This window comes from Cydia strobilella, chromosome Z (assembly GCF_947568885.1).
Source record: "Cydia strobilella chromosome Z, ilCydStro3.1, whole genome shotgun sequence".
NCBI lineage: Eukaryota > Metazoa > Arthropoda > Insecta > Lepidoptera > Tortricidae > Cydia > Cydia strobilella.
The window spans coordinates 779,304-804,664 of record NC_086068.1 but is presented as its reverse complement, the minus strand read 5'-3'; the positions used below and the strand labels follow the sequence as shown (position 1 = coordinate 804,664).

Sequence of the window (25,361 nt, the reverse complement as noted above, 5' to 3'; positions counted from 1 at the left end):
TACTTATTCTGTGCGTTAGGTGAGGATAACGGACAATCACTCGAAGTGTAGATAGTCAGGGAAGACATAGATCCAACTGGGGGCGTATTTAATTTCAGCTTAACCTAAGTACCTACCTATGGCAATGAGGACTACCGCGTTTAATTTCGCCGCTAGGGGCGCTAGTGTAGAGGTCTTTCAAAATGTCAAATGCATAGAAGTTTTGGGGGTTTCAAACTTATTTTACGGGAATTTTCAATCTTTATTCATAATTGTGGTAAATCTTTGTCCATCTTTAATTAATCATGGTAAACAATAGATATAGCTCAATAAATGTTGTTTAAAAAGAATGCCAAATTAAACAGGTTAAAAAATTACACATTAAGACGTTAAAATACCTTTTTGTATATTAGAACGTATTGATTTTATAAAAATAAGCATAGAAGAATTATGAGATCTGTTTTTCTGGACCTACATCTACAGTGGCGCCAACCGGTGAGCACAAAAACGGTAGCCCTCATTAATCATATTAATTACTAATCAGCTTCATAATCCTGCTCATAATGCGGCCGGTATTACACCAGGTTATATCCCAAACACGTCTCCTTAAGACAGTAAACTCCCGCACCCGCACAAGATAAACACCGTCAGGTGGTAGACGTTATTAGCTTAACAGGATCTTAGAGAAGCGCTGGATGACAGGGCACTGATCGTATCTTGGATAACCTCTTGGTTAATATAGGATCAATCTTGGGAAACACCTGTACCTACTTAGCTATAGATGCTATTATAATCGTAATCCTGCAGACCAGGATATCCTTTCATGCTTAGGGTTGCCATATGGAAGAATTAAATGTCCTGATAAAAATCCTGACATCACCCTAAAAATCCTGACATTTCTTGTAACAGAGATTTGGCGCGTAGCTTGCGCTCTGCGGTTGGTCATTCCTAATAATCCTGACACTTACAAAGTCCGGCCGCAATCCGGACAAAGGGTCAAAAATTACATGTCCGGACAAATCCTGAGGTATGGCAACCTACCCACCTTAGACAGCAGACTCCCTTATACAGACAGCACAAGTACGTCACGGTGGTAAACTACATATCTCATACCCGCACGACCAGTTGGCCGTTATGCCGCAGCGCTTTACTTACCTATATACACTATCATCATCATAGTCCTGCCCTTAATGCGGCCGGCAGTACACCAAATTATCCCTCATCCCGAACACATCCCCCTTAGACAGCAAACTTCCACAGGCCGCACACGAGAAACACGTAAGGTGGTAAACTGCGTCTCTTGCTCGCACGACCAGATCGTTGGCCGTTATGCCCGCGCGGCGCTTTACTTACCTATAATCATCATCATAGTCCTGCTCATAATGCGGCCGGCAGTACACCAAATTATCCCTCATCCCGAACACGTCCCCCTTAGACAGCAAACTTCCACAGGCTGCGCACGAGAAACACGTGAGGTGGTAAACTGCGTCTCTGGCTCGCATGACCAGCTCATTGGCCGTGATGCCGGCACCGCAGCGCGCGCAGCGCTTCACGCAGAACATTCTGGAACAATCGGGAAATTCTAACACATAGGGCGGACACGCTATACATCAAAAGTCGCGTTTCTATGTGTGAACGGCACGTCTGTACACGCGGCATGCGTCATAGTGTAAGTTGCTTAAAAATAGTACTGAGCGGCCGGCAAACGTCCGTCAATCTGCTGTCGCTGTCGCGGGGCGAGGTCATTCGAGTCGGGGCGGAGCGGTGCGTGGCCGTTCTGTATGATAATACTATTACTTATTCTGTGCCCTAGCGGACATGTTAATAAGAATAATATGGAAAGGTTTGACTGTACCATGGCGTCGTGGTTTATGAAAAAGTTGTTGTTCACTGAAATTTACCCGTATGGCACAACCCAACGACTTTTGAATTGAATTTGGAAAAAAGTTGCACGGAGCGGGTGAGTAATGGCTCTACACGATGGCCCAGCGTAGGCCAGTCCAAGGGACACATTTATTCGTTAGAGGGAGCTGAGCAAGTGATATTGCTATTGTATTCCACCACATAGCTGCGTCCCTTGGACTGGCCTACCTTGGAGCCATAACGTGCAACGTCGCGGACGCGTGCGACGGATCGGATTTTTCGCCCGCGCCGGCCCGCTCGTGCACTCACGCCAAGCTAGCTGACGCCCCTAGTATACGTATGTTTAACTACACATCTTCAATATCTTCATTCGATTCTAAACGAAACGTATATAATATAGAAGCTTTTAAAGTAACGATAATATTTAATCAATATTTGAAGCATCGGCACAACATACGGTATAATTGCAATGTTATCTTACGGCGCGTGTGTCAAAATGTCATGTTGGCTGACAGGTAGGGTCGGCTAACACCCTTAACTGAATATGTAAACCTTATATACCCTTCGAATAAGATTTACAATTGATTGTCAGCAGTGTGGACGATGGTACAATAATTTAAAAAAAGGCACACAGGTGTTAGCTTTCCATCGCGCGGATCACAAGGTGCATCCACTCCGCAGTTGACTTTATCTTTTGTGGAGAAAAACTGGGCAACAGTAAGTGACTAGGGCCACTTGCACCATTCCCTAACCCGGGGTTAACCGGTTAAACCTAGAGTTAACATGTTTACCAGTTAAATTTGACACTGGGTTAAAGGTTAACCCCGGGTTAGTGGTCTTGCTACATAGAAGTTTAAAGTGGTGTAGGATAGGCAAGTTTATCGCGGCGCCGGCGCTGACGTCTCGTCGCCACAAGCCTTTAGCGACATTTTTAAATTCACCTCTTTTTGCTTCAGATAAAATCTTATTGCGAACCAGTGATTATTTAAAGAAAACTTAAATATGGTTGAAAATACAAAATAAAACAATGGTAGTTAATATTATATTTCAGTAAACATTAACAAAATATGAAAGTTAATAAATCGCACTGCTTTTTTAGCAATTCGCATTTTTTCGCTTTTAAGCTTAAATTTCGCATTGCAAATGAATAAAACATCTATGAGAGCTTAAAATCTCAAATACATTCTTCGAGTAACTGTTTTTATGTAGTTTTTCTAGGCACCTAAGTATTAAGTCTGGCAAAACAATTTTGACAGTAGAAAAACGTGGAAAATTTTAAAAAGGTGGGAGGCGCTTTGGACCGATCTTACCATACAGATTTTGAATGACGCGCCTTCTTCTGATGATAACTTATTTTGACAGACTACAGCTTAAATAATTATAAATATTCAAATCACATTCACTCATTTTTTCATTCACTAGGAACACTATGTAATTTTTACACAATGTAATCAATCATTCATCGCAATTTTCCTGCACAAACGTTGCCAAAATTATATAAAATTGACATTCCATTGAGGAGGAGATGAGCGGAGATCAGAGGAGGCGTGCAGGAATCAATAGCATTGGTGGAACATCTCTTCTCTGCTCCGCTGGCCTACAACGATCGGTTGTATCCTCTCTTCACCGCCTCAGTGGAAGGGCCTTAGAATTATAGTTATACTATAAGTATAGTCTTCATCTTTTCAAATTACTTTTTCGTCTAAGACGGTAATCTGTTAAACAAAAGCCATTGTCTGTTTTGTGCGAGCGGTCGGCCATTGTGTGCCATTGTGTGTGAGCGCCGCACACGCCGTGGCACGAGCCCCGATAACGGTCTTAGACGAAAAAGTCATTTGAGATGATGCAGACTATATAGGTAGTTTACCTATAATAGTCCTCCTTGCAATAGATGTTGCCGTCCCTCGAGAAGCACGTTAACTCCGAGTCTAGGGGCAGCCGGCACTCGCAGCAGCGGAGACAGGAGCCGTGCCATTGCCGGTCTACAGCCAGCAGGTAGTATCTGTGGACAGGACAGGTTGGTCAGTCGAGGGGCAGGGGGCAGGAGCCGTGTCATTGCCGGTCTACCGCCAGCAGGTAGTATTTGTGGACAGGACAGGTTGGTCAGTCGAGGGGCAGGGGGCAGGGGGCAGGAGCCGTACCATTGCCGGTCTACAGCCAAAAGGTAGTATCTGTGGACAGGAGAGGTTGGTCAGTTGAGGGGTAGGGGGCAGGAGCCGTGCCATTGCCGGTCTACAGCCAGCAGGTAGTATCTGCGGACAGGACAGGTTGGTCAGTCGAGGGGCAGGGGCAGGAGCCGTGCTATTGCCGGTCTACAGCCAGCAGGTAGTATCTGTGGACAGGAGACGTTGGTCAGTCGAGGGGCAGGGGCAGGAGCCGTGCCATTGCCGGTCTACAGCCAGCAGGTAGTATCTGTGGACAGGAGAGGTTGGTCAGTCGAGGGGCAGGGGGCAGGGGGCAGGAGCCGTGCCATTGGCAGTCTACTGTGGACAGGAAAGGTGAGTCTAAGAGAAGAATAAACGAACTCAACGTATTAGAAAAATTGATTATGAGCATAGGTAAAAATAGAAATAAAAATGTTTTTCTACTTCACAACTTCATTCTATAATCCAATTATAAGAATGGGATGCCAATTATAACGATTTAATAGCCTGTGATCATTGCGGTAGGCGGTAGGGGTATTGATATTTTTGACCCTCACATTGCTAGGTTTAAGAAATGCTTGGCTGGCAATGCTGGCATCCTCTTCTCTCACTGATTGATGACATGCTCTTTTAAACCGTGATGGAACTTATGCTACACATATAAAAAACGCAATCCCCATGAAAACTGGTGGCCGTGACACTATTCAAACCGAACAAGTAGACCGTCCGTAAGCGCCAAATTGAATGAATGCCCTCAGACCGAACAAGTAGACCGTCTGTAAACGCCAAATTGAATGAATGCCCTCAGACCGAACAAGTAGACCGTCCGTAAGCGCCAAATTGAATTAATGCCCTCAGACCGAACAAGTAGACCCTCCGTAAGCGCCAAATTGGATTAATGCCCTTTTACCACTCCCTTGAGGACGTAAGCGCCATATATGCACATGTTGTTTACGCACTTTCAAACCAGGTTTATCACTGACAACGCATATTGCACATTTAGACGTAACCGCCATACAAAAGCATGACGCTTACGCAGTGGCGTAACTAGGGGGGGCAGGGGGGCAAGTGCCCCGGGCGCCATCCAAGGGGGGGGGGGCAAAATGGGCAAAAGGCAGCAGCAGGGAAACTTGTCAGTCGTCAGGGGGCGCAAATTTGGTGACTGCCCCGGGCGCCATAATATTCTCTAGCTACGCCCCTGCGCTTACGCCTTTCCAAGTTAGCCGTGAAGTTAGCCAGACGAATCCCTGATAAAAAGCATATTATTGAACACTAGCTTTTGCCTGCGACTTTGTCTGCGTGGAGTTAGTAATTTGGGTAGCTTATTTTTTATCCAATCTGATTTTCATCGATTCCCCATACAAACTTCCACCCCCCTTTTTCACCCCCTAAAGGATGACTTAAATAAAAACTACCCTATGTCCTTCCCCGGGACTCAAATTATCTCTATACCAAATTTTAACTAAATCGTTTCAGCGGAGTGAAGAGGTAACAGACAGACAACACTTTCCCATTTATAATATTAGTCTGGATTTAGACATAACCCGACGCTTACGCCCTTTTAATCCTGGGTTATAATAAAATAAATAAATAAATAAATTTTATTGGACATTCTTACACAGATTGACTAAGTCCCACGGTAAGCCCAAGGAGGCTTGTGTTATGGGTACTCAGACAATGATATATATAATATATAAATACTTAAATACATAGAAAACACCCATGACTCAGGAGCAAATATCTGTGCTCATCACACAAATAAATGCCCTTACCGGGATTCGAACCCAGGACCATCGGACAGGCAGGGTCACTACCCACTAGGCCAGACCGGTCGTCATCTAGTAACGCATATTGAACACTAAAGCTAGGTTTAGACTAGCAATAACTTGCATGCAATTTACGTTACAAAAATCAAAATTAAAAAATTCAAAATTCTTTTATTTTTTAACAAGGTTTATCCTGGGTGTCGAATCCTCCTTTTAAGTTTGACACTTATGTAGGTATTGGCTCTTTCATACAATGGTGAAAAAAAATTAAAAAATGGGTTTGACAATATTATAACTAAAACTAAACATTGCAAGTATTGAGTTCTAATTTACATTTCGTTACATTGCCGACTACTAAGGTAAACTGCATTCAAAAGTTTGATCAGACAACCGCAATGTAACGTAAATTGCATCCAAGTTCTTGCTAGTCTGAAGACTAAACCTCGCTTTTTAAACTTAAGGGGATCCCATGCCCCAATGACCTTCGATTTGAATCCCTTAGTTTTCTTAACTTTTTTGTAGCTTATCATATTAACAGCAACGGATTTTAGCAATATAGTATCCCATATTTACTTCATGGTTCATTGTTTTCGAAATATTTGGCATCAAAGTTGAAAAATTTTAGGCCAAAAAACTGGTTTTCTGGCCATAACTTTTGTGTTAATTAGTTTAAAATTAAAACCTTAGACAAATTTTTAGAGAAATCTAAGACGAACCCAAATATGTAGATTTCATATAAGTAATATCTTTCACAGCAATCGAGATACGAAAAAAGTGTTTTTTTAGACAATGTTTAAAACAATCATAAATAAATAAGTATTCATCTTTTTCACAATCCGGTAGACAAAAATGAAGATAAAAGATTGAAGAACCGATAGCCGCTTGTCTTATAATTCTATATGTAGTGCAAAAGTAGGAGATACGATTCAAAACTTGTCAAAAATCGATGAAAACCTCAGGTAGCCCCTTAAGCGCCACGCATTCGCAAATTCACTACTTAAGCGTTTCCTCACCTATCCTGTATCCGCCCCCCGCACCCCGCGCACTCGTCCGGCACCCCCGGCGACCCCTCCGAGTCTCTGTCCTTCAGCATCGCTTCTTGCTTAGGCCGTTGGAGTTTGGACTCTATGTCTCAAATAACAAGGTCCAGAACTGGCGGAGATGCGGTCGAGTCGGCCATGATGTCTTGGGTCCTGCATTAACGAAAGATTTTTATAAATATTACACTTGAATTGTTTCAAAAAGCTATTATCTATATACACACATCAGAAACTATGATGCGTTCAAGAACCCCTAATGAGGGCTATCGTTTTTTTGCTCACCAGTTGGCGCCTCTGTTGATGGTGGTCCAAAAGACTAAAGAACAGCTGTCAGTCATTGAAGTGACAAGTGACATTTCCAAGTATGGAAAAGACCACCATCTACACTAGCGCTCCTAGCGGCGAATTCATACGCGTTAGCCCTCATTAGTCTCATTACGGCTTACGGCTAATAGCATAAAAATCTGTTTAAATACAACAAAAAAAAGTGTGTGCATGTAATCTTTACGCGCGATTGAAGTAAAACTTCTTTGACGATGACGTTTATCGCTATGTTGGCACTTCGACGTGTGTCCTATTGTGCGTGTGTCACTACTGAGCGTTACTTCCGTCAGATAAAAACTGAGTTACCCGTTAGTCGCGCCTAAATAAGTTTTATAATAAATAGAGTGACGCGGACGTGGCAGGTCCAGACGGAGATGGTGACACATTCATCAGTAACTGGTCAGAAATAGCACAACAACGGGAGTTGTGGAGATCAAGGGGAGAGGCCTTTGCACATCAGTGGGACACTATAAAGAACTGATAAAAAAAACCCGGCCAAGTGCGAGTCGGGACGCGCACCGAGGGTTCCGTACTTTTTAGTATTTGTTGTTATAGCGGCAACAGAAATATAGGTACATCATCTGTGAAAATTTCAACTGTCTAGCTATCACGGTTCATGAGATACAGCCTGGTGACAGACAACCGAACATATAGTGTCCCGTTTTACCCTTTGGGTACGGAACCCTAAAAACAACAAATTTCTTAAATTGCCGATTTAAATTTTCACTTAGTTTTTTTTTTCAACTATAAAGCTTCTCATACACTTATTTGTTGCTAATTTGCAAAAAAAAATTACATACAAATCGCCATGTCAAAAAAAATCGGACAGACAAAGTAAGTATTTTTGCCTAAACTGAAAAGGCGACCTTCGCTTCGTTAGGTCAATAAATATATATAAATATGCAGATAATATAACTACATGTAAAGAAAAACAACCCAAGAAATGCTCTCGCTATTACCGTAGGCCCGCTTCAAACAAAAAGGAAAAAAAAATTCCATTGTCTTTAAGACGTCGGGAGACAGCATAAACTATGGACTTAAAAGATATGTGTCCTTACTAGGAAAAGGGACCTTCACACGATTGACGCTTAAGTTGCAAAACATCACATTTCATTTATATTCTTCTTAAAAAGAACGTAAACGCCAACTGTGCTAAGGTTTTTACCGGATTTTTTTTATTTATTTTTAGGTCCGCTTCATATGAATTACATTATTCCCATTGTATACAGAAGGACGGAATAATGATATGCTAAATAAGTTATTGTATATGCAGAAAGGAATATTAAACATATTTATTCGTATAAACGCCATATTCTAAAGTTACTTAACATTCGGTTAGATTGTTTTTAGATGGCTGACTAACAATTTTCTTACTATTGACAATAAAAAAATAACTACAAGTGACTTAAAAAAAACCTTAAAAGTTATAAAAAATATAAAAAAACCGGCCAAGTGCGAGTCGGACTCGAGCACGAAGAGTTCCGTACCATTACGCAGAAAGGCAATAAAATCACGTTTGTTGTATGGGAGCCCTACTTAAATATTTATTTTATTCTGTTTTTAGTATTTGTTGTTATAGCGTCAACAGAAATACATCATCTGTGAAAATTTCAACTGTCTAGCTATCACGGTTCATGAGATACAGCCTGCTGACAGACAGACGGACAGCGGAGTCTTAGTAATAGTGTCCCGTTTTTACCCTTTGGGTACGGAACTCTAAAAACGGAAAACTTGCCTAGAGTTAGACCAAGATAAGTCTGCAACGATTTTACGACACGGAGTACAAGTGTTATTATACCTACGTCATAATCACATAGAAGTTTGACGTTTAAAATAACACTTGCACTGCGTGTGTGCTATCAAATTCGTTACAGACTTTCCTTGGTCTAACTCTATATTATATTTGTACTAGCTTTTGCCCGCGACTTCGTCTGCGTGGACTTAGTAACCCCAGCTAGAGTAAGAATAGCGCCTGGAGAAAATCTCATAGCAATCTAAATTTGAGCATATTATGCACACAAATTAGCAGGCACTTCGTTAATTATCTCAATTCCACCCCGCTTTTTACTTTCTTCAGGGATGATTTTCGGGATAAAAACTATCCTATGTCCTTCTCAGGGACTCAACCTATCTCTATGCCAAATTTCATCTAAATCGATTCAGCGGTTTAAGCGTGAAGAGGGAACACACAGACAGACAGACAGACTGTCGCATTTATAATATTAGTATGGATATTGTACCCTGACAGGATTTTATTTGGCGTTTGCCATGTTGCGGATTTTCAGTGGAACTCCTTTATAAGGAGACTCTTTGGCATCTAAGACGTTGAGGCGGTTTTCTTCAAACGATTCAATCACTTAAGGGGCCTACTGATTACGAGTCCGCGGGACGATATCGGCCTGTCAGTCGTTCGGAACTGTCAAATAAATAAATAAATAAATATTATAGGACATTCTTACACAGATTGCCTAAGTCCCACGGTAAGCCCAAGGAGGCTTGTGTTATGGGTACTCAGACAACATTATATATAATATATAGATACATAGAAAACACCCATGACTCGGGAACAAATATCTGTGCTCGTCACACAAATAAATGTTCTTACCGGGATTCGAACCCAGGACCATCGGCTTCACAGGCAGGGTCACTACCAACTAGGCCAGACCGGTCGTCACAAATGTGAGAAGTTATTCACAAATGTTTGTTCCGTGATGATGAAATGTGACTCCTGCTCGAAAGCGCTATTTAATTAAGGCGGTTCACTGAGCCAGTATGCGAAAAATCTCCTTATATGATTATGTTTTTCTAAGAGGCGTTGATATTCGTAGACGTGGAAAAAATATATGTAGGTCTTGGCTATATTATCTTTAACAACATAGCTTCCGATACACGAATTATGACACTTCACTCGATACAATTAATTCCCAAAGTAACCTCTAACTCGGACTTTTAATCCTACTTTACTCGGTTATTTATTATGTGATACTATAAACAAAAAAAGAAGAAAAAACAGTCTTAACTTAAATAGTAATTTCATAGCTTTAGAATTTCGATATTGTAAGGTAACGTTTTTAAAATAAATAAAAACCGACTAAATTCGATCAAAATTGACACTTGGCGCGTATGTTCTTTCCTGTTCTTTCTTGTGAAATGTGACAAAGACAGCGGCAAACCGATGGAACGGCCTTAACAGTTAATATTTTGGCTAAATTTAAAGTAAAACTGAACTGAACTTCCTACTGACACTGAACATCCTAAACTAACAGGTAAATGACTATAATATGATCGTAAATTACATTTACAAGCATGGTCAAAGTAAGTAAGTAGGTACACATAATACAATAACTTCTCACATACGTCATTGTTTTCCGGACTAAAAAAACCCCTAATTATAATTATTATAAATAATCTGCTTTTATGGTGACCCCACGCAAAACGCACTATTATGTATAAGGACGTAAGTGACATATGGAACTTTATACAGATACGCCCTGCTTTCAATGGACATACGATCGTTCTTTTGGAAAGGTAGCAGTGAACATTGCTCAAAACATTCATAGGAAAATAATTAATTATATCACTAGTCCGTTGGACACGCTTCTTGGCTCCGCCGAAAAAAACAAAACAAAAAATTTGGCTTCCACTATAATTGGACGACTTACACGAAACTTAATTTACTATTGTTACTGGGGAACATTATAGGTATAATTTTACTTACTGTCTTGAGGGTGTGGTCTTTGGTGGTACCTAAAAACATCTTGTGGATTTACTTCAAAAACGTTACTTAAAATATTGGTGGATTTTCTATGCTATATTAATTTAACTGATTTTAATAGTATTACAACTATGGCAACAAGAGTGAATAGACATATTTTAGGTAAGCATGATCCATCCTAGACTGCATCGGCACTTACCATCAGGTGAGATTGCGGTCAAATTGCCTTTTTGTAATGCCAATGCTACGGGTAGGCGGAGAGAAATAAATGTAAACGCTGTTAAATAATAAACTTAATTTATTCTCCCGAAATTCCGCCGCAAGCATACGAAAACGTCGTAGGGTAGGGTACGTTTGGGCCGGCACTGATTTCGCTCCGAGCTATTGTCCACCACGCAAGTACTCCCCTGATGCTGCTGGAGTCACCGCGGGAGGGAGACGGGCGCGCTGAGGGACGTCAGCATCGGCCGCTCAAGAACCGGAACTGGTCTGCTGGCTACCTTTCAGCCGTAACTACGTTCCCCAATGGGGATTTTTAACACTAAAACGAATAATTAGTACTGAACTACGGAACTTATTTTCCGTAAGAAATTAATTTCGCCGGCTACGTTTAGGGTCGCGTTGCACGGAGGCAAAGCGAACGTGCGCCGGCGTCGAAAGCTAGATCTCTCTCCTCGCAACGTTTTAATACTAGTTATAGTTAATACCTAATACCTTGCATTCGTAAGCGTTAATATGTTGAATCATACCTTTTTATACAGAAGGGCACAATTTTGTAGCCTATCCTCTAATATGCGATTTAAGTTACAAGTATTTTGCCGTTTTTTAGCAGTATTTTAAAAACCTTACAACGTAACTCAGTTAAAAGTGAGATAACACTAACAACACGTATACCGAATATAATTCCACAATATCGACTGCCAATCAAAAGGCTATAAAAACGGAGAAAAACTTTAACAAAACCGCTATCGAGCTCTAATTGTATAAATATTTGATAAAGTTTTACGACGTTTTAGCACAATCGATAGTTTTACGAGGCGGGGCCAGTAAAAATAACCAAACACTAATTAACTACTAAAGCTCTGATTTAAACTTTCACGGTTTTTACTCATTATCATTCACAACGACGGGACTTACGGCGCGATTCGGGAAATGAATTAGAGATTCACTGAATTATTTTAAAGCGCATCACACGTATTTCACGTATTTAGAGATTCACTAGATATGAAATAGTAAAGATATGGCGACGTTTCACGGCAAAAGGTACCTTATAAACTGGAATCTTGGGCGTCGCGAGGGTTTCAATGCACGAGCGTTAAACAAATTTTGCCCCCGAGTGAAACACAAAATTTTTCACCACACCAACTTGAAGAATATGAACTGTAAGATATCAAACAAAATTAAACGAAAACAAATCCAGAGTGCAGCGAAAAAAAATCCTTCTCGGGAAACTGCGAACGAGCCTACAATAAAATGTGTAATGACTCATCCATACTAATCCATACTAGTAATCAATACTACAATTATAAATGCGAAAGTCTGTCTGTCTGTCTGTCTGTCTGTCTGAGTGTTACCTCTTCACGCTTAAACCGCTGAACCGATTTAGTTGAAATTTGGTATACAGATAGTTTGAGTCCCGGGGAAGGACATAGGATACTTTTTATCCCAGAACTCACCCCTCAAGGAGGTGGAAATTTGTATGGGGAATCAATAACCGCTGAACCGATTTAGATGAAACTTGGTATGGGGATAGTTTGAGCTGTGGGAAATGATATAGAATAACTTTTATCCCCGAAATCATCCCTTAAGGGTGTAAAAAATGGGGTGGAAATGTATAGTGTGGACCAATTTGGGGGTAAAAAAGGATGGATTAAAAAGCAGATTTGTTTAAGAATTAAGGTACCCAAATTACTAATTCCACGCAGACGAAGTCGCGGGCAAAAGCTAGTTTATTATAAAACCATTATCTCTACGGGGGTTTTTGTTATTACTTACGAATACCGATTCGGGAACACATACCAGGAAAGTGCGGTTATTAAATTTAACTTCATTCTGATAAGGTTTATTACTGTTATGCACGACGTTAAAATGTCGTAACTACATTTAAATTTAATTGTCACTTACGTTATTTTAACCTAAGGTGGCGTCGAGCTGCTTAGTTTTAAAACTCTTATCGGGTACGCAGAAAAAACTAAAAACTTTATTTTTATTGTTATATACGTGTTAACATAATATTAGAATGTAGTTGAGTTTTTAATATTTAGAGTAAAAGTAATGATTGTAATTAAATTTTGATAACAAACAAGACATACCGAACAAAAGTTTTACGTATAGTTAAAATAAATATGTATTTGAAATACTGACTGTTTATCAAACCAAACTAGCAGTAGTAAAAAAATAATTATCACAAAAACTAATAATATTTAAAATGTTTAACACTGTTTCAGGTGAGTTGGGTGAGCCCAGGTCATATTTTACTACTACTAGCAGTAGTAAAAAAATAATTATCACAAAAACTAATAATATTTAAAATGTTTAACACTGTTTCAGGTGAGTTGGGTGAGCCCAGGTCATATTTTACTACTACTAGCAGTAGTAAAAAAATAATTATCACAAAAACTAATAATATTTAAAATGTTTAACACCGTTTCAGGTGAGTTGGGTGAGCCTAGGTCATATTTTACTACTACTACTAGCAGTAGTAAAAAAATAATTATCACAAAAACTAATAATATTTAAAATGTTTAACACCGTTTCAGGTGAGTTGGGTGAGCCTAGGTCATATTTTACTACTACTATTAGCAGTAGTAAAAAAATAATTATCACAAAAACTAATAATATTTAAAATGTTAAACACTGTTTCAGGTGAGTTGGGTGAGCCTAGGTCATATTTTACTACTACTACTAGCAGTATTAAAAAAAAAAATATCACAAAAACTAATAATATTTAAAATGTTTATTAACACCGTTTCAGGTGAGTTGGGTGAGCCTAGGTCATATTTTACTACTACTACTAGCAGTATTAAAAAAAAAATTATCACAAAAACTAATAATATTTAAAATGTTTATTAACACCGTTTCAGGTGAGTTGGGTGAGCCTAGGTCATATTTTACTACTACTACTAGCAGTAGTAAAAAAATAATTATCACAAAAACTAATAATATTTAAAATGTTTAACACCGTTTCAGGTGAGTTGGGTGAGCCTAGGTCATACTTACTACTACTGCTAGTGTCAGAAGTGACGTTTTTGGTTGAACGTAAATGTCACTTTTAACAATGACAGAAGACAATGGAGTCAGAGTGATCCTGCCTGTGAAGCCGATGGTCCTGGGTTCGAATCCCGGTAAGGGCATTTATTTGTGTGAAGAGCACAGATATTTGTTCCCGAGTCGATGTTTTATATGTATTTAAGTATTTTTATAAGTATTATATATACCGTTGTTTGAGTACCCACAACACAAGCCTTCTTGAGCTTACCGTGGGACTAGTCAATTTGTGTAAGAATGTCCTATAATATTTATTTATTTATTTCTACCTATCAACACGCCTATTTGTGTGTCAAATTTACTAATTGTTCACAAAGCTAATACCTCTTCTAATGACTTTTCTAGCACTATACGTACATCCACACAGCGTCTTTCAACTGTTCACGTCAACATCAAAACAGGGCTATACTGTTCACGCGCCTTTCACCAGTATTTCTACATTTTCCTATTTTCTTTGTTGCACTTTTTAAACAGCCCTATACACATTTCCGCGATTTCTTCACCACCACTACACACCTATAGGTATATGTCAATAATCTTTAAAAACTGATTTTTTCGCACTTTTTACGTACATCCAAAACCGTATAAGCAATATTTTCTTGCTTTTTCCCCGACTACCTCGGTACGTTTGTCCCGTCGGGGTCGCAGGACACAGCCAGCCTCCGGGTTTGGCCCCTCCCTCGTTGCTAGGGGACCGGGGGTCGGACGTGACTATATTCCATCCACACCCGATTTAATAGTATTAAGGGTAGAATTTATAGGTATGGGCGCGGGAGTTGAACGCACATCGACCAAATCATGTAAAAACCGTGAGTTTTTGAAATTAGTACTCTTTCGTACCGATAGCAAGTTCAACCGGCCAACTGCAAGATGGAATGAAAAGTTTTTTCAAGGTTTAATCTTTTTTACTACACCAGCTCGTAAAAACTCTCTTGCTTCAAAAACTGTTAAGAAAGCTGAATTTTATAGTAGTGGCATAGCAAACTGATTAAAATTTCGAAATGTGTATTCACGTTGGCTTATACATACATATAATTGACTTTTAATTGATGATTTTGAACGATAAATATTTAATAACGTTTATTTGAATTGGATTTGTAATGTAGTTAGTATTTTCCTCGTGTTGATGTGGTGAAAATTTTGTTTTCACTCGGGAGCAAATTTTGTTTAGGTAACCCTCGTGTCGTGAAACCCTCGCTCAAGATTCCACTTTTCGAACTACTCGCAACGATCGTGGTTCCAATTAGGAATCTTTCGCTTGCTCGGATAAATATTAGCACGAAGTGTTAAACAACAATTCGATTTTAATGGTACGAAAAAAAGTGAAATCTACACGGGAAATCTACGTTATCTGATACCCAGATGAGACTGTTGGCAACATATAGCATTTTCTATGAGCGACTACCCGCCAGCCTCAGAAACGAAACTTCCAATGACAAGTTTGCACACGAACTGAAAGAACTTTTGATAGAAATGCCGCTATATTCAGTTAAAGATATAGCCAGAAATAATTTATTATGTTATAATTAAATTGATTTTATACCTATTTTATTATTGTGACATTTAATTTAATTTGATATGAATTGACATTGCCATTAATATTCTAGCTATTAAGATCGCTGACATTTAATATATTTTTATTTTGATATAAACTCTGATGAAGTTACTTTATATCTTAGTATTTTTTGTAAATATTTTTGTTTTCTGATGTTTTTTTCTCTTGTTCTTGACATTCGACAATAACTAGGTTGGCCCTAGCTATGTATACATTGACATCTCTTTTTTTGTGACATTTGTTTTATTTATTTATTTTATATTCTATTATTTGATTTCTGTTCTAATCTTAAGTTGACGATCTTTTAGTGAAAGCCTTTGTTTTATCCCTTTTTGTAAAATACTGTGACTTTTTCTTTAAGAAATAAATATATCTAATCTCATCTAATCTAATCTGTAGCTTCAGAAAACCACTCGTCTGCCAGCTTTCAAATGGTCGGAAAGTCAGTCTGCCGAGCATTTCAAAGGTATACCCATATACTGATGACGTAACTTTGAAATGGCCATACAGGAACTGACAGACGAGTGGTTTGTGGTTTCTGAAGCTACACGTAAATTCCTATCTGTTGCCAGTGCCACCAGTCTCATCTGGGTATCAGGGCCATAATAACCGCGAAAATCGAAGTTGCGGGCACTCTGTCGCTCTAATTACGCCTTCATTGGAGTAAAAGAAAGATCCCCGCAATTTGCGAATTTCGGTTTTCGCGGTAGCCGCCCAGATGACGTAAATTTCACTATTTCTTGTCATCGGTAGTGGTAGGTACTATTTTTCGTGCTTAGGCCAATTCTAATTTTTTTACAATTTTTTCGAAACCTAGCATTACTTTTATGAATGTGCCATGGGAGCTATCAGGATATCAGATGACGTAGCAGATCGTACGGTCTCAGCCCGTACTATAAGTATGTGGAAACGCTCCAAAAGTTACATTTTTATTATAAATCGGAACAATAAACACAGAAATCAAGTCGCTAAACGATTCCATCAACTCGCCCACGATCGGGTTTAGCTTAATGAGAGCAATTAGCAGGCACGCGGCTAATTACTGTGCGCAGGCGCAAAAAGACCGTATGTTACAAGACCTGACCGTGGCGACGAAAACGCCGTATGTCACAAGATCTTGTACGCGCGTTGAACGGTGTGGTACGTTCTGGCCAGCTTGACCAGGAATATATGATCATTCACGCGCCATGTTACGGAAATAATTTCATTGGAACTTTATCATACTAAACTGAACTGTAACCACATACATGAGAATAAACAGCGCCCTCTTGACAATGATCATATATTTCTTGTCGGGCTTTACATTGTCAGGACAAAAAGGCGCGCAATTCATATTTTCTAAGACTGCGCTGTTGACAGAGTTACCGCAAAATGTATGCTGTTCAGCGCCATCCCATTTTCCTGTCAAATTCGAAGCACGAAATGGGGTTTGCAACTGTTAAAGGTTTGCAGATATGGCGCCATCATAGCTTGCCCCTTTTTCTATGAGATTTGGCTTAAAGGGCTGGCATCCAGGGCATTAGAAAAACAAAAATTTGACACAATTCTAGCTATTGACAGGGCAAGCTATGCTGGCGCCATCTAATTATTTCGACCGGCCAACCCCATTGTCTTAGACTTTACAAAATCAATCGGCCTGGTTCGAACTTCAAGAGTCAAATATTAGGTCTAGATAGGTACGATGTCAGTTTCAAAAGTGACGTTACTTCAAACAAGACATATCCGGAGGAGTTGCTTGTCGCCCGCCATCTTGGTGATAATTAGCTAGCCATACACGCACGGATTTGCCCGTCGGATCTGCCTAAAAGATGTGTCTGGCGGACACATCCGTCAATGTGTGGCGAGAAATAGACACAGATTTGTCCGCCGGATGCCCGTCCGCTGCCCATCTGTGTCTATTTCTCGCCACACATTGACGGATGTGTCCGCCAGACACATCTTTCAGGCAGATCCGACGGGCAAATCCGTGCGTGTATGGCTAATAGCTATCGAGTCGTGATTTTTTTGTTTTTGATCGTTACCGTTGTTTAAAGTGTAATACATAGCTCAATATGCAGTAAAATAATGTGGAAGTGTGCGGATAATGAAGAATTAATCTAGATACGCGTTTTAGATAGATATGATAGATTAGATATGTACCAAATTTCATTAGTGTCCAAGAGATTTCGCAGTTTGTCCTATTCCGATTGTGTTGGATGGAAGTAAAATGCAAGAAAAATGTGTTTTTCTGTATTTATTATTTTATTATTTATGTAATAAAATCATTTATACCTAAAAAACTACATACCTACAACGCAAAACTCTCCTGCAGTTCTTCATAGGCGCCTTCCGACATTCGATATTGGAAAAAGGCGCTTCCGATCATAGTGTTGGTAGAAACTCGAGAATTTGAGTCTAAATTTGTTTATGAAATTTTGCGCTTAAGAAACTTTCGAGTCTTTCAAGTCTCAAGTTGAATCGGTCTTTTTGAAGCTCTACTTTAAATGACGAGCCTCCGAACAGAGGGCCTACCGCGAACCACGTTCGACGTGTTACCTCCCTGTCACGCTTACATACGAATTTAGAAGTGCGACAGAGAGGCAACACGGCGAACGTGCTTCGCGGTAGGCCCTCAGAGATCATCAATTAGGTAGGTACGTTTTATCTAAATTAACATAAAATTGACATTGTATGATTTGTGATACCTAATAACTCACGATTCATGAATTTTACCTCAAGATATTTTTTTAAATTAATGAAGTTGTATTAGGAGGGCTCGTCTGTGCAAAAAACTCGGGTCACTAACAATATGAAAAGACTCGGGTCACTAACACATTGAAATTACTCGGTCACTAACAAGTTCAAAATACTCGGGTAACTAACAAGTTCAAAAGACTCGGGTCACTAACAAGTTGAAAAGATCCGGGTCACTAACAAATTGAAAATAACGACTTAATTAAAGGAGTGAAAAACATATTCGGGTTTTAGAGGATACAGTAGTGGTAATTTTTCCATACAAACGTTCTCGACATTTTCCTCTGGATTTTGGCCCTAGATGTTTTTTTATATGAACTATATTACCAGTATCTGTGTCTGTGCGTTTTGCTTTTTTGATATTCTTGTTTTTATAAGAAAGGTTACTTCAAACAGCGCTAAAAACGGCCAAATAAATGCGCCGTAAATAGGCGCCTGCCATACAAAATCGGCCACAATAAAAGCAAAAATGAAAACGGTCAGACGCAGATGATTTTCCTTTTTTTCATTGCGTTCCCATTTCGTTACAATTGGTTAAGTGTTTGAGGAGAAAAATTTCGAGAGAAGCCTCGATTTCTGAGATTTTTACGCAAGATTTTTCGCCTAAGCTGCGGTTGTCCTTATCTCATTAATGTTAGGAGCCGTCCTCGTCAGCGCAACGGGGCTATATAAGGGGCTCTGTCACAGAATAAATAATAGTACTATACTAGATACTAGGTACATAAGATTCACTAACAGAACGCGCCTATTACGACAGATATGACCGCTAGGTGGCGCAAGCGCGAGCAGGCGTCCGTTCCTTACCAACCACTATGGCTAGACACCAAAATTGGTGTGGGCCGCGTGTACTTGTAGCGACGCGACGAAATCGCGGAGTGAACCACGCCTGGCTCTGCTAATAATATCCTCTTAAACAACGCTAACTAGATATTAGTATAGGGACCGTGCGCGTTGGAGGGTCTGCCGTCTTGTGGCCTGAATCGGAACCATAAACATGTACATCACATGTACATTGACAGTGCTGCCATCTTGTGGGCTACTTTGGAAGCATAAACTACTCATTTACGCCTCGCGCCAAAAATCTGACGTCTGTGCTGCCCCCTACAGTTTATGCACGCTCCCTATAGGTGGAAATATGTAGGTTAGGTGTCTCTCGTTAGTCTAGAACTGTAGATTTATAAATAAGCCCTAGATCGGTACCTTGGCCCTCGTAGCTAATGCTTAATGTCTTTTGTTTACTAGGGTCATGGAGCTAGTTTCCGTCCATGCTCTAGTTTTTGTCCATTGACGGATTAGCAAATAATATATTTCATTTTTAATTTGCTACTTGCGAAATACCATTTTTATGTAGATAGATATATTGTTTAGACATTAAGGATTGTAATAAATCCTGTGCAGCAATATAGGTTTTATAGGAATTTCGTCGTAGACGAAAACTAGGGTTTGTGGCATCTGCCGCGAACGCCGAGGTCGCTGGTTTGATCCCGGCCCTGGACAATAGAGGCCATGGCCACTTTCTTTCCTATATGACATCCATTTCAGTTTCTGAGTAATGGAAAAATGTTAGAAAATCCATACACTGATAAATGTATGCTTTGTATTTTAAGAAAAAAACGGAGTTCACTACAATCAAACACAAAAAAAAACTTGACTTGAACCAAGAAAAAAAATCTTTAATCAAGAAAATTTAAAGGAAGACCGAATTCAAATATCTTGAACTAGAAAAAAATTATTGGTCTAACAAAAAAATTCTTGAGCCAAGAAAAAAATTATCGAGCCAAGAACTTTTTTCTTGGTTCAAGATTATTTCGGTCTTCCTTCAAATTTTCTTCGTTCAAGAATTTTTTTCTTGGTTCATGTCAACCTTTTTTTCTGTGAACGTTGTACTAAAAAAATTGAGCCGGTCATAATAAAATAACCAATTGATTTGATTCCCAATACTAATAAGATTAATATCAAATAAGATTCCAATAGGAAATGTCTAACATAATTTTTTTCTCATGACATGAAACTAACACTCACCTAAGTCATACTTTCAAATGCCACGCGAAAGTAAACTTCACAAATTCGTAAATTTAAATTTACCTGCAGAATTGGCAACGTCGCGCGATACAATACGCATTCAGCTGTTAGGAGCGCGGCACTGTTCGGATTTTGAAACTGAAGGGGCCAAGACCAGACGTAAGCCCCGCCCCCGCTCCGCGCTGACCAATCAGGACGATCGACGCTACGCTTGAAAATCGAATCCATAACTGCGAGAAGGCAGACGTCTCTTTCGATACAAAAAAAATCGTTGCGCGAAGCGAGATGAAACCGGTATTCGAATACGACTGCGTTCGAAATTCAAATATGACAATCTGAGCTATAACGGCGTATATATAATCTGCTTGTAATCGATTTTTAACTTTAAGTGGTTGTTTTATGGTTGCTTTTACTTTGTAAGTGTGAGTGATTGATTTAAATATTATTTGTAGGGATTTTCAATACAAACTAAAGTGAATACATTGCAGTTTTGATGGGCAAATGTGCTCAAACAAATTGGGTACGTTCCTTGCTAGTACTTATTGTTTATTTAAGTGCTCGTTGTTACCGATACAGTATTCGCCGGCATTCGTTAGGTTTTAAGGGTTACCAGGCGGTCTAGCATGAGTTGCGTTCTCGCGCGCGAGTCCATACTTGAAGTCGCGCTAGATGTAAGTAGGGTCATTGTGCCTGTTTCCGTCCACTTGTTCAGTTTTCGTCCACTTGACGGATTTGCAAATTTAATTTTTAGTTTGCTACTTGCAAAATATCATTTTTATGTAGCTAGATATATTGTTTAAATATTAAGGATTGCAATAAGTAAATTTATGCTGCAATGTAGGTTATCTCAAATTTCGTCAAGTGGACGAAAACTGAACAAGTGGACGGAAACAGGCACAATTACCCTATAGAGTCGCGCGCGAGAACGCAACTCATGCTAGCAGGTCTGGTGTGTCAAGTTCAAAATTAGTGTTGGTTAAGACTAGAGTCCTTGGAGTCATCTGCTTTAAGACTCGGTTTCACTCTTATAATGAAGTCAAAACTCGAGTTATTTTCAACTCTCGACTCGAGAATCAAAAAGACTCGACTTGAGACCTCGAGTCTCGTAAGTTAAGTTAAGACTCAAGTTCTCTACAACGCCAGGTAATTTACTGTGAAGAAACCGTGTAGGTATGACATGAGTGACCTTATTAAACATTAAACCGGGTCACTCACGTTTATAAAGTCGATGATTGCTCGACATTATTCGCTCCATAACGAGGAGCGTTTTCAAGGAGCGCTCGTTTCCCGGAGGGGTAGGCTGAGACCACGGATTTCCACTTGCTACGATCCTGACATACCTCTTTCGCTTACTTCACTTTTATGCTATAACATTCCTCATACACGCTCGCTCATTTCTTCAATTTTATGATTATACTTTCCTGAATATAATTGTGACTTTTAGGGAAAAATGGTCACCAGTAATTTTACTAGGTAGCTATTATTATAGCTATTTAAATACAATAAACATATTCCATAAAGTTAGGAATACCACCCAGTATCCACGCAGAAAGTTCGTCCATTCCTTTTAAAAAAAACTGAATACCATTCCATATATGCATTTTCTATAAAAAGGGACCTTATTGTCGATGGCGCTTACGCCATTATAAACGATGCTCCGATATAAATACAATGCCTCGCGACGCCGTGCGGCGTAAGCGCCATCGACAATAAGGTCCCATTTCATAGAAAATACCCTATATTTGGTCCGGGAAACCGCCTCCGGAGTTACGAAAACTGTCATTTTGGGCATTTTCTATGAAAAGGGACCATATTGTCGATAGCGCTTACGCCGCACGGCGTCGCGAGGCATTGTATTTATATCAGAGCATCGTTAATAACGGCGTAAGCGCCATCGACAATAAGGTCCCTTTTTATAGAAAATACCACATTTGATCCTAGACGCATTCGAAAGAAATTTTAGCGACAGCAAGCGCCACTTTTAGTTCCTGCGCATAGCCAATAAGAGTGACCTGTAGAACCATATCAAGTGTAAGTAGAGAGAGCTCACTCTTATGTTAGACAGTGTAGCGCCCCTACCCTTTGATATTTGTACCCATTTAGTCTTTTGCTAGGGTTGTCACATAATTCGGCGGTTACAAAATTTCGAATGTTGTACAGTTTCACACTCTTAGTTTACCCTGCAATAATATGTTACACAACGAAGGCCGCAAAAATATCTGACACGATCTTATTTGTGGAGCCATAAGAGCGTACATATTTTTGCGGCTTTCGAAGACTAGAGAGCAGTTTATGTAGGTACTACAAGATAGCGTTAGCCCATTTCGACTTCATTCGCTTTGATGCTATATTAACTTATAAAAAAACCGAATCATGCTAGTACAACTTTTTAGTATAAAAGAAGTATTTAGTTTTAGCAAAGATAGATATAACTCCGTAATAGATGGATACAGTCTAAGGAAAAAACGTGCCTCGAAAATCACGAAAATTTGATTCTCGATTAGAGGGCGCCACTAGTTTTGGCCTACACTCGTATAGAGGGCGTTGACTGTTTCGTTTGTTATTTATAATTTTAACGCATACCAGTGAAAGAACATGGGTCAAAATCATATAAAAATAAATGGTTTTAGTTTTAGATTTAAGTGTTAAATACTAGATTTAAAGACACAAACATAATGGTTTATACCCTAGCGATTTCGGAAGAGCGGGGTTTTCTGTCACAAGCATATCTAATGCTTAAAAGAAGATCCCATCCCATGCTGTAAACTACTTGTAAGGAACCAATAAACATTTTTCATTTTTCATTTTCATTTTCATTTTTCATAAAAAAACCGGCCAAGTGCGAGTCGGACTCGCGCACCGAGGGTTCCGTACTTTTTAGTATTTGTTGTTATAGCGGCAACAGAAATACATCATCTGTGAAAATTTCAACTGTCTAGCTATCACGGTTAGGTACAGCCTGGTGACAGACAGACAGACAGACGGACAGCGGAGTCTTAGTAATAGGGAAAGAAAAAGTGACCAAGTCCACCGGTGGACGAGGCGGGAATCGAACGCGTCTTCAGCTTACGCGCTAACGTCCAGAGTCCTGACTACTCGACTACCCGGCCACGGCGGTACCCGTCCCAATCCCAAATCCTCTAGTGTATGCTATCTGTGACCAAATAAGGGCAAGCAGTACGTGCTTACACCTATATCCTTCTCTCTCCTCGGTATAGCGAGAGAAATGGTGCTGCCATCTATCCAACTAGGGAACAAATCAAATCATTTTATGAAATATTTTGATCAAAATATTTCATAAAAACATTTGATTTGTTACCTAGTTGGTTTTTAGGGTTCCGTACCCAAAGGGTAAACACGGGACCCTATTCGGGACTCCGCTGTCCGTGTGTCCGTCTGTCCGTCTGTCTGTCTGTCACCAGGCTCTATCTCTTGAACCGTGATAGCTAAACAGTTGAAATTTTCACAGATGATGTATTTCTGTGGCCGTTATAACAGCAAATACTAAAAAGTACGGAACCCTCGGTGCGCGAGTCCGACTCGCACTTGGCCGGTTTTTTCTTATGCAGAATTATCATAATCATTTATTTAACTCCAGACAACAATGGTCCACAATAATACAAATTAAAAATTACAATTAAATTAAAATTATAAGGACTAAAGAGGCGATGAGGCATGATCCGTGTATTTTTTGAAAATCTGGACCTTTAAGGCGGTTCCCTGAGCCATGAGGCGAAAAATCTCCATCTCCAAAAATCCAAAAAGCTAATTATTATGATCATATTTTTCTAAGAGACGTTGATATTCGTAGACGTGGAAAAAATATATGTCGTTCTTGACTATATTATCTTTAATAACATAGCTTCCGATACACGAATTATGACACTTCGCAGGATACAATTAATTACCAAAATAACCTCTAACTAGGACTTTTAATCCTACTTTACTCGGTTATTTATTATGTGACACTATAAACGAAAAAAAGAACAATAACAATCTTAACTTAAATATTAATTTGACTGCTTTCGAATTTCGATATTGTAAGGCAACGTTTTTAAAATAAATAAAAATCGACAATATTCGATCAAAATTGACACTTGGCGCGAATGCTCTTTCCCGTTCTTTCCTGCGAAATGTGACAGTGATAGCGGCAAACCGATGGATAATTCTTATCACAAGAGTCACAAACTAATTAACACAATAATAAAGTTGTATTAGGTATAATTAAATAGGTCCTTCTATCAACGGAAGTCGATAACACGTTAGGTAATGTATTTGTGTATTGTTTTTCCTGGTCGCTAATCTCGATATTACATAAAAAAATATTACTGCGATAACGATAACTGTTACATTAATATTTAATGGGATCAGATTTCCATGGAACTAAAGGGGTCCACTGACTATCAGTCCGCCGGACGCACAGAAATAAATATACCATAGAATATACTTCGCGTGGCCGAACCCCGACCAAGCGTCGAGGTTGACCGTCGCTCTTTACAGTCCACGCGCGTCCGTTGTTGCAGCCGGACGTCCGTGAAAACTTAAAAAATGCTTCGTTGCATGATAATTAACTGCAACAGCCCAAAAATTGAGAGCACCCAAAGGCAAGAACATATTTCCTATCACAGATAAGTAATTTTAACATTATATTATGCGTAAATTTTGTATGAAAAGGTCGGCACGCTTGGTTTCAATACAAATCGTCGTATTTGCGTCATCTAGCGTATTATATTAAATCCGTGGCCGGACGATATCGGCCCGTTAGTTGTTCGGAACTGTCAAATTTTTCTTCTAACTGACAGGCCGATATCGTCCGGCGGACTGTTAGTCAGTGGGCCCCTTTAGCAAAAATCAAAATATTACATTTGAGTTTCTGGTGTCCTCATTTTGGTCTAACGTATTTTAAAAAGAGGTCACTTCTATGGGCAATTTAATTAAAGTTTATATTACCAC

The 25,361-nt window shown here is 39.4% G+C and overlaps 1 protein-coding gene across 1 annotated transcript in view; it reads right to left on the bottom strand.

Annotated features, from left to right (window-relative positions):
* Window positions 1-20,541, bottom strand: part of LOC134754585 (LIM/homeobox protein Lhx9-like) — a 36,619-nt gene extending 16,078 nt beyond the window's left edge. The window contains 5 exon segments of the mRNA XM_063690902.1: window positions 1,135-1,160; window positions 1,329-1,542; window positions 3,710-3,844; window positions 6,766-6,945; window positions 20,472-20,541. Coding sequence (XP_063546972.1) covers window positions 1,135-1,160; window positions 1,329-1,542; window positions 3,710-3,844; window positions 6,766-6,845 — 455 coding nt within the window. The 5' untranslated portion in view covers window positions 6,846-6,945; window positions 20,472-20,541.
* Window positions 20,542-25,361: the final 4,820 nt, after the last annotated feature.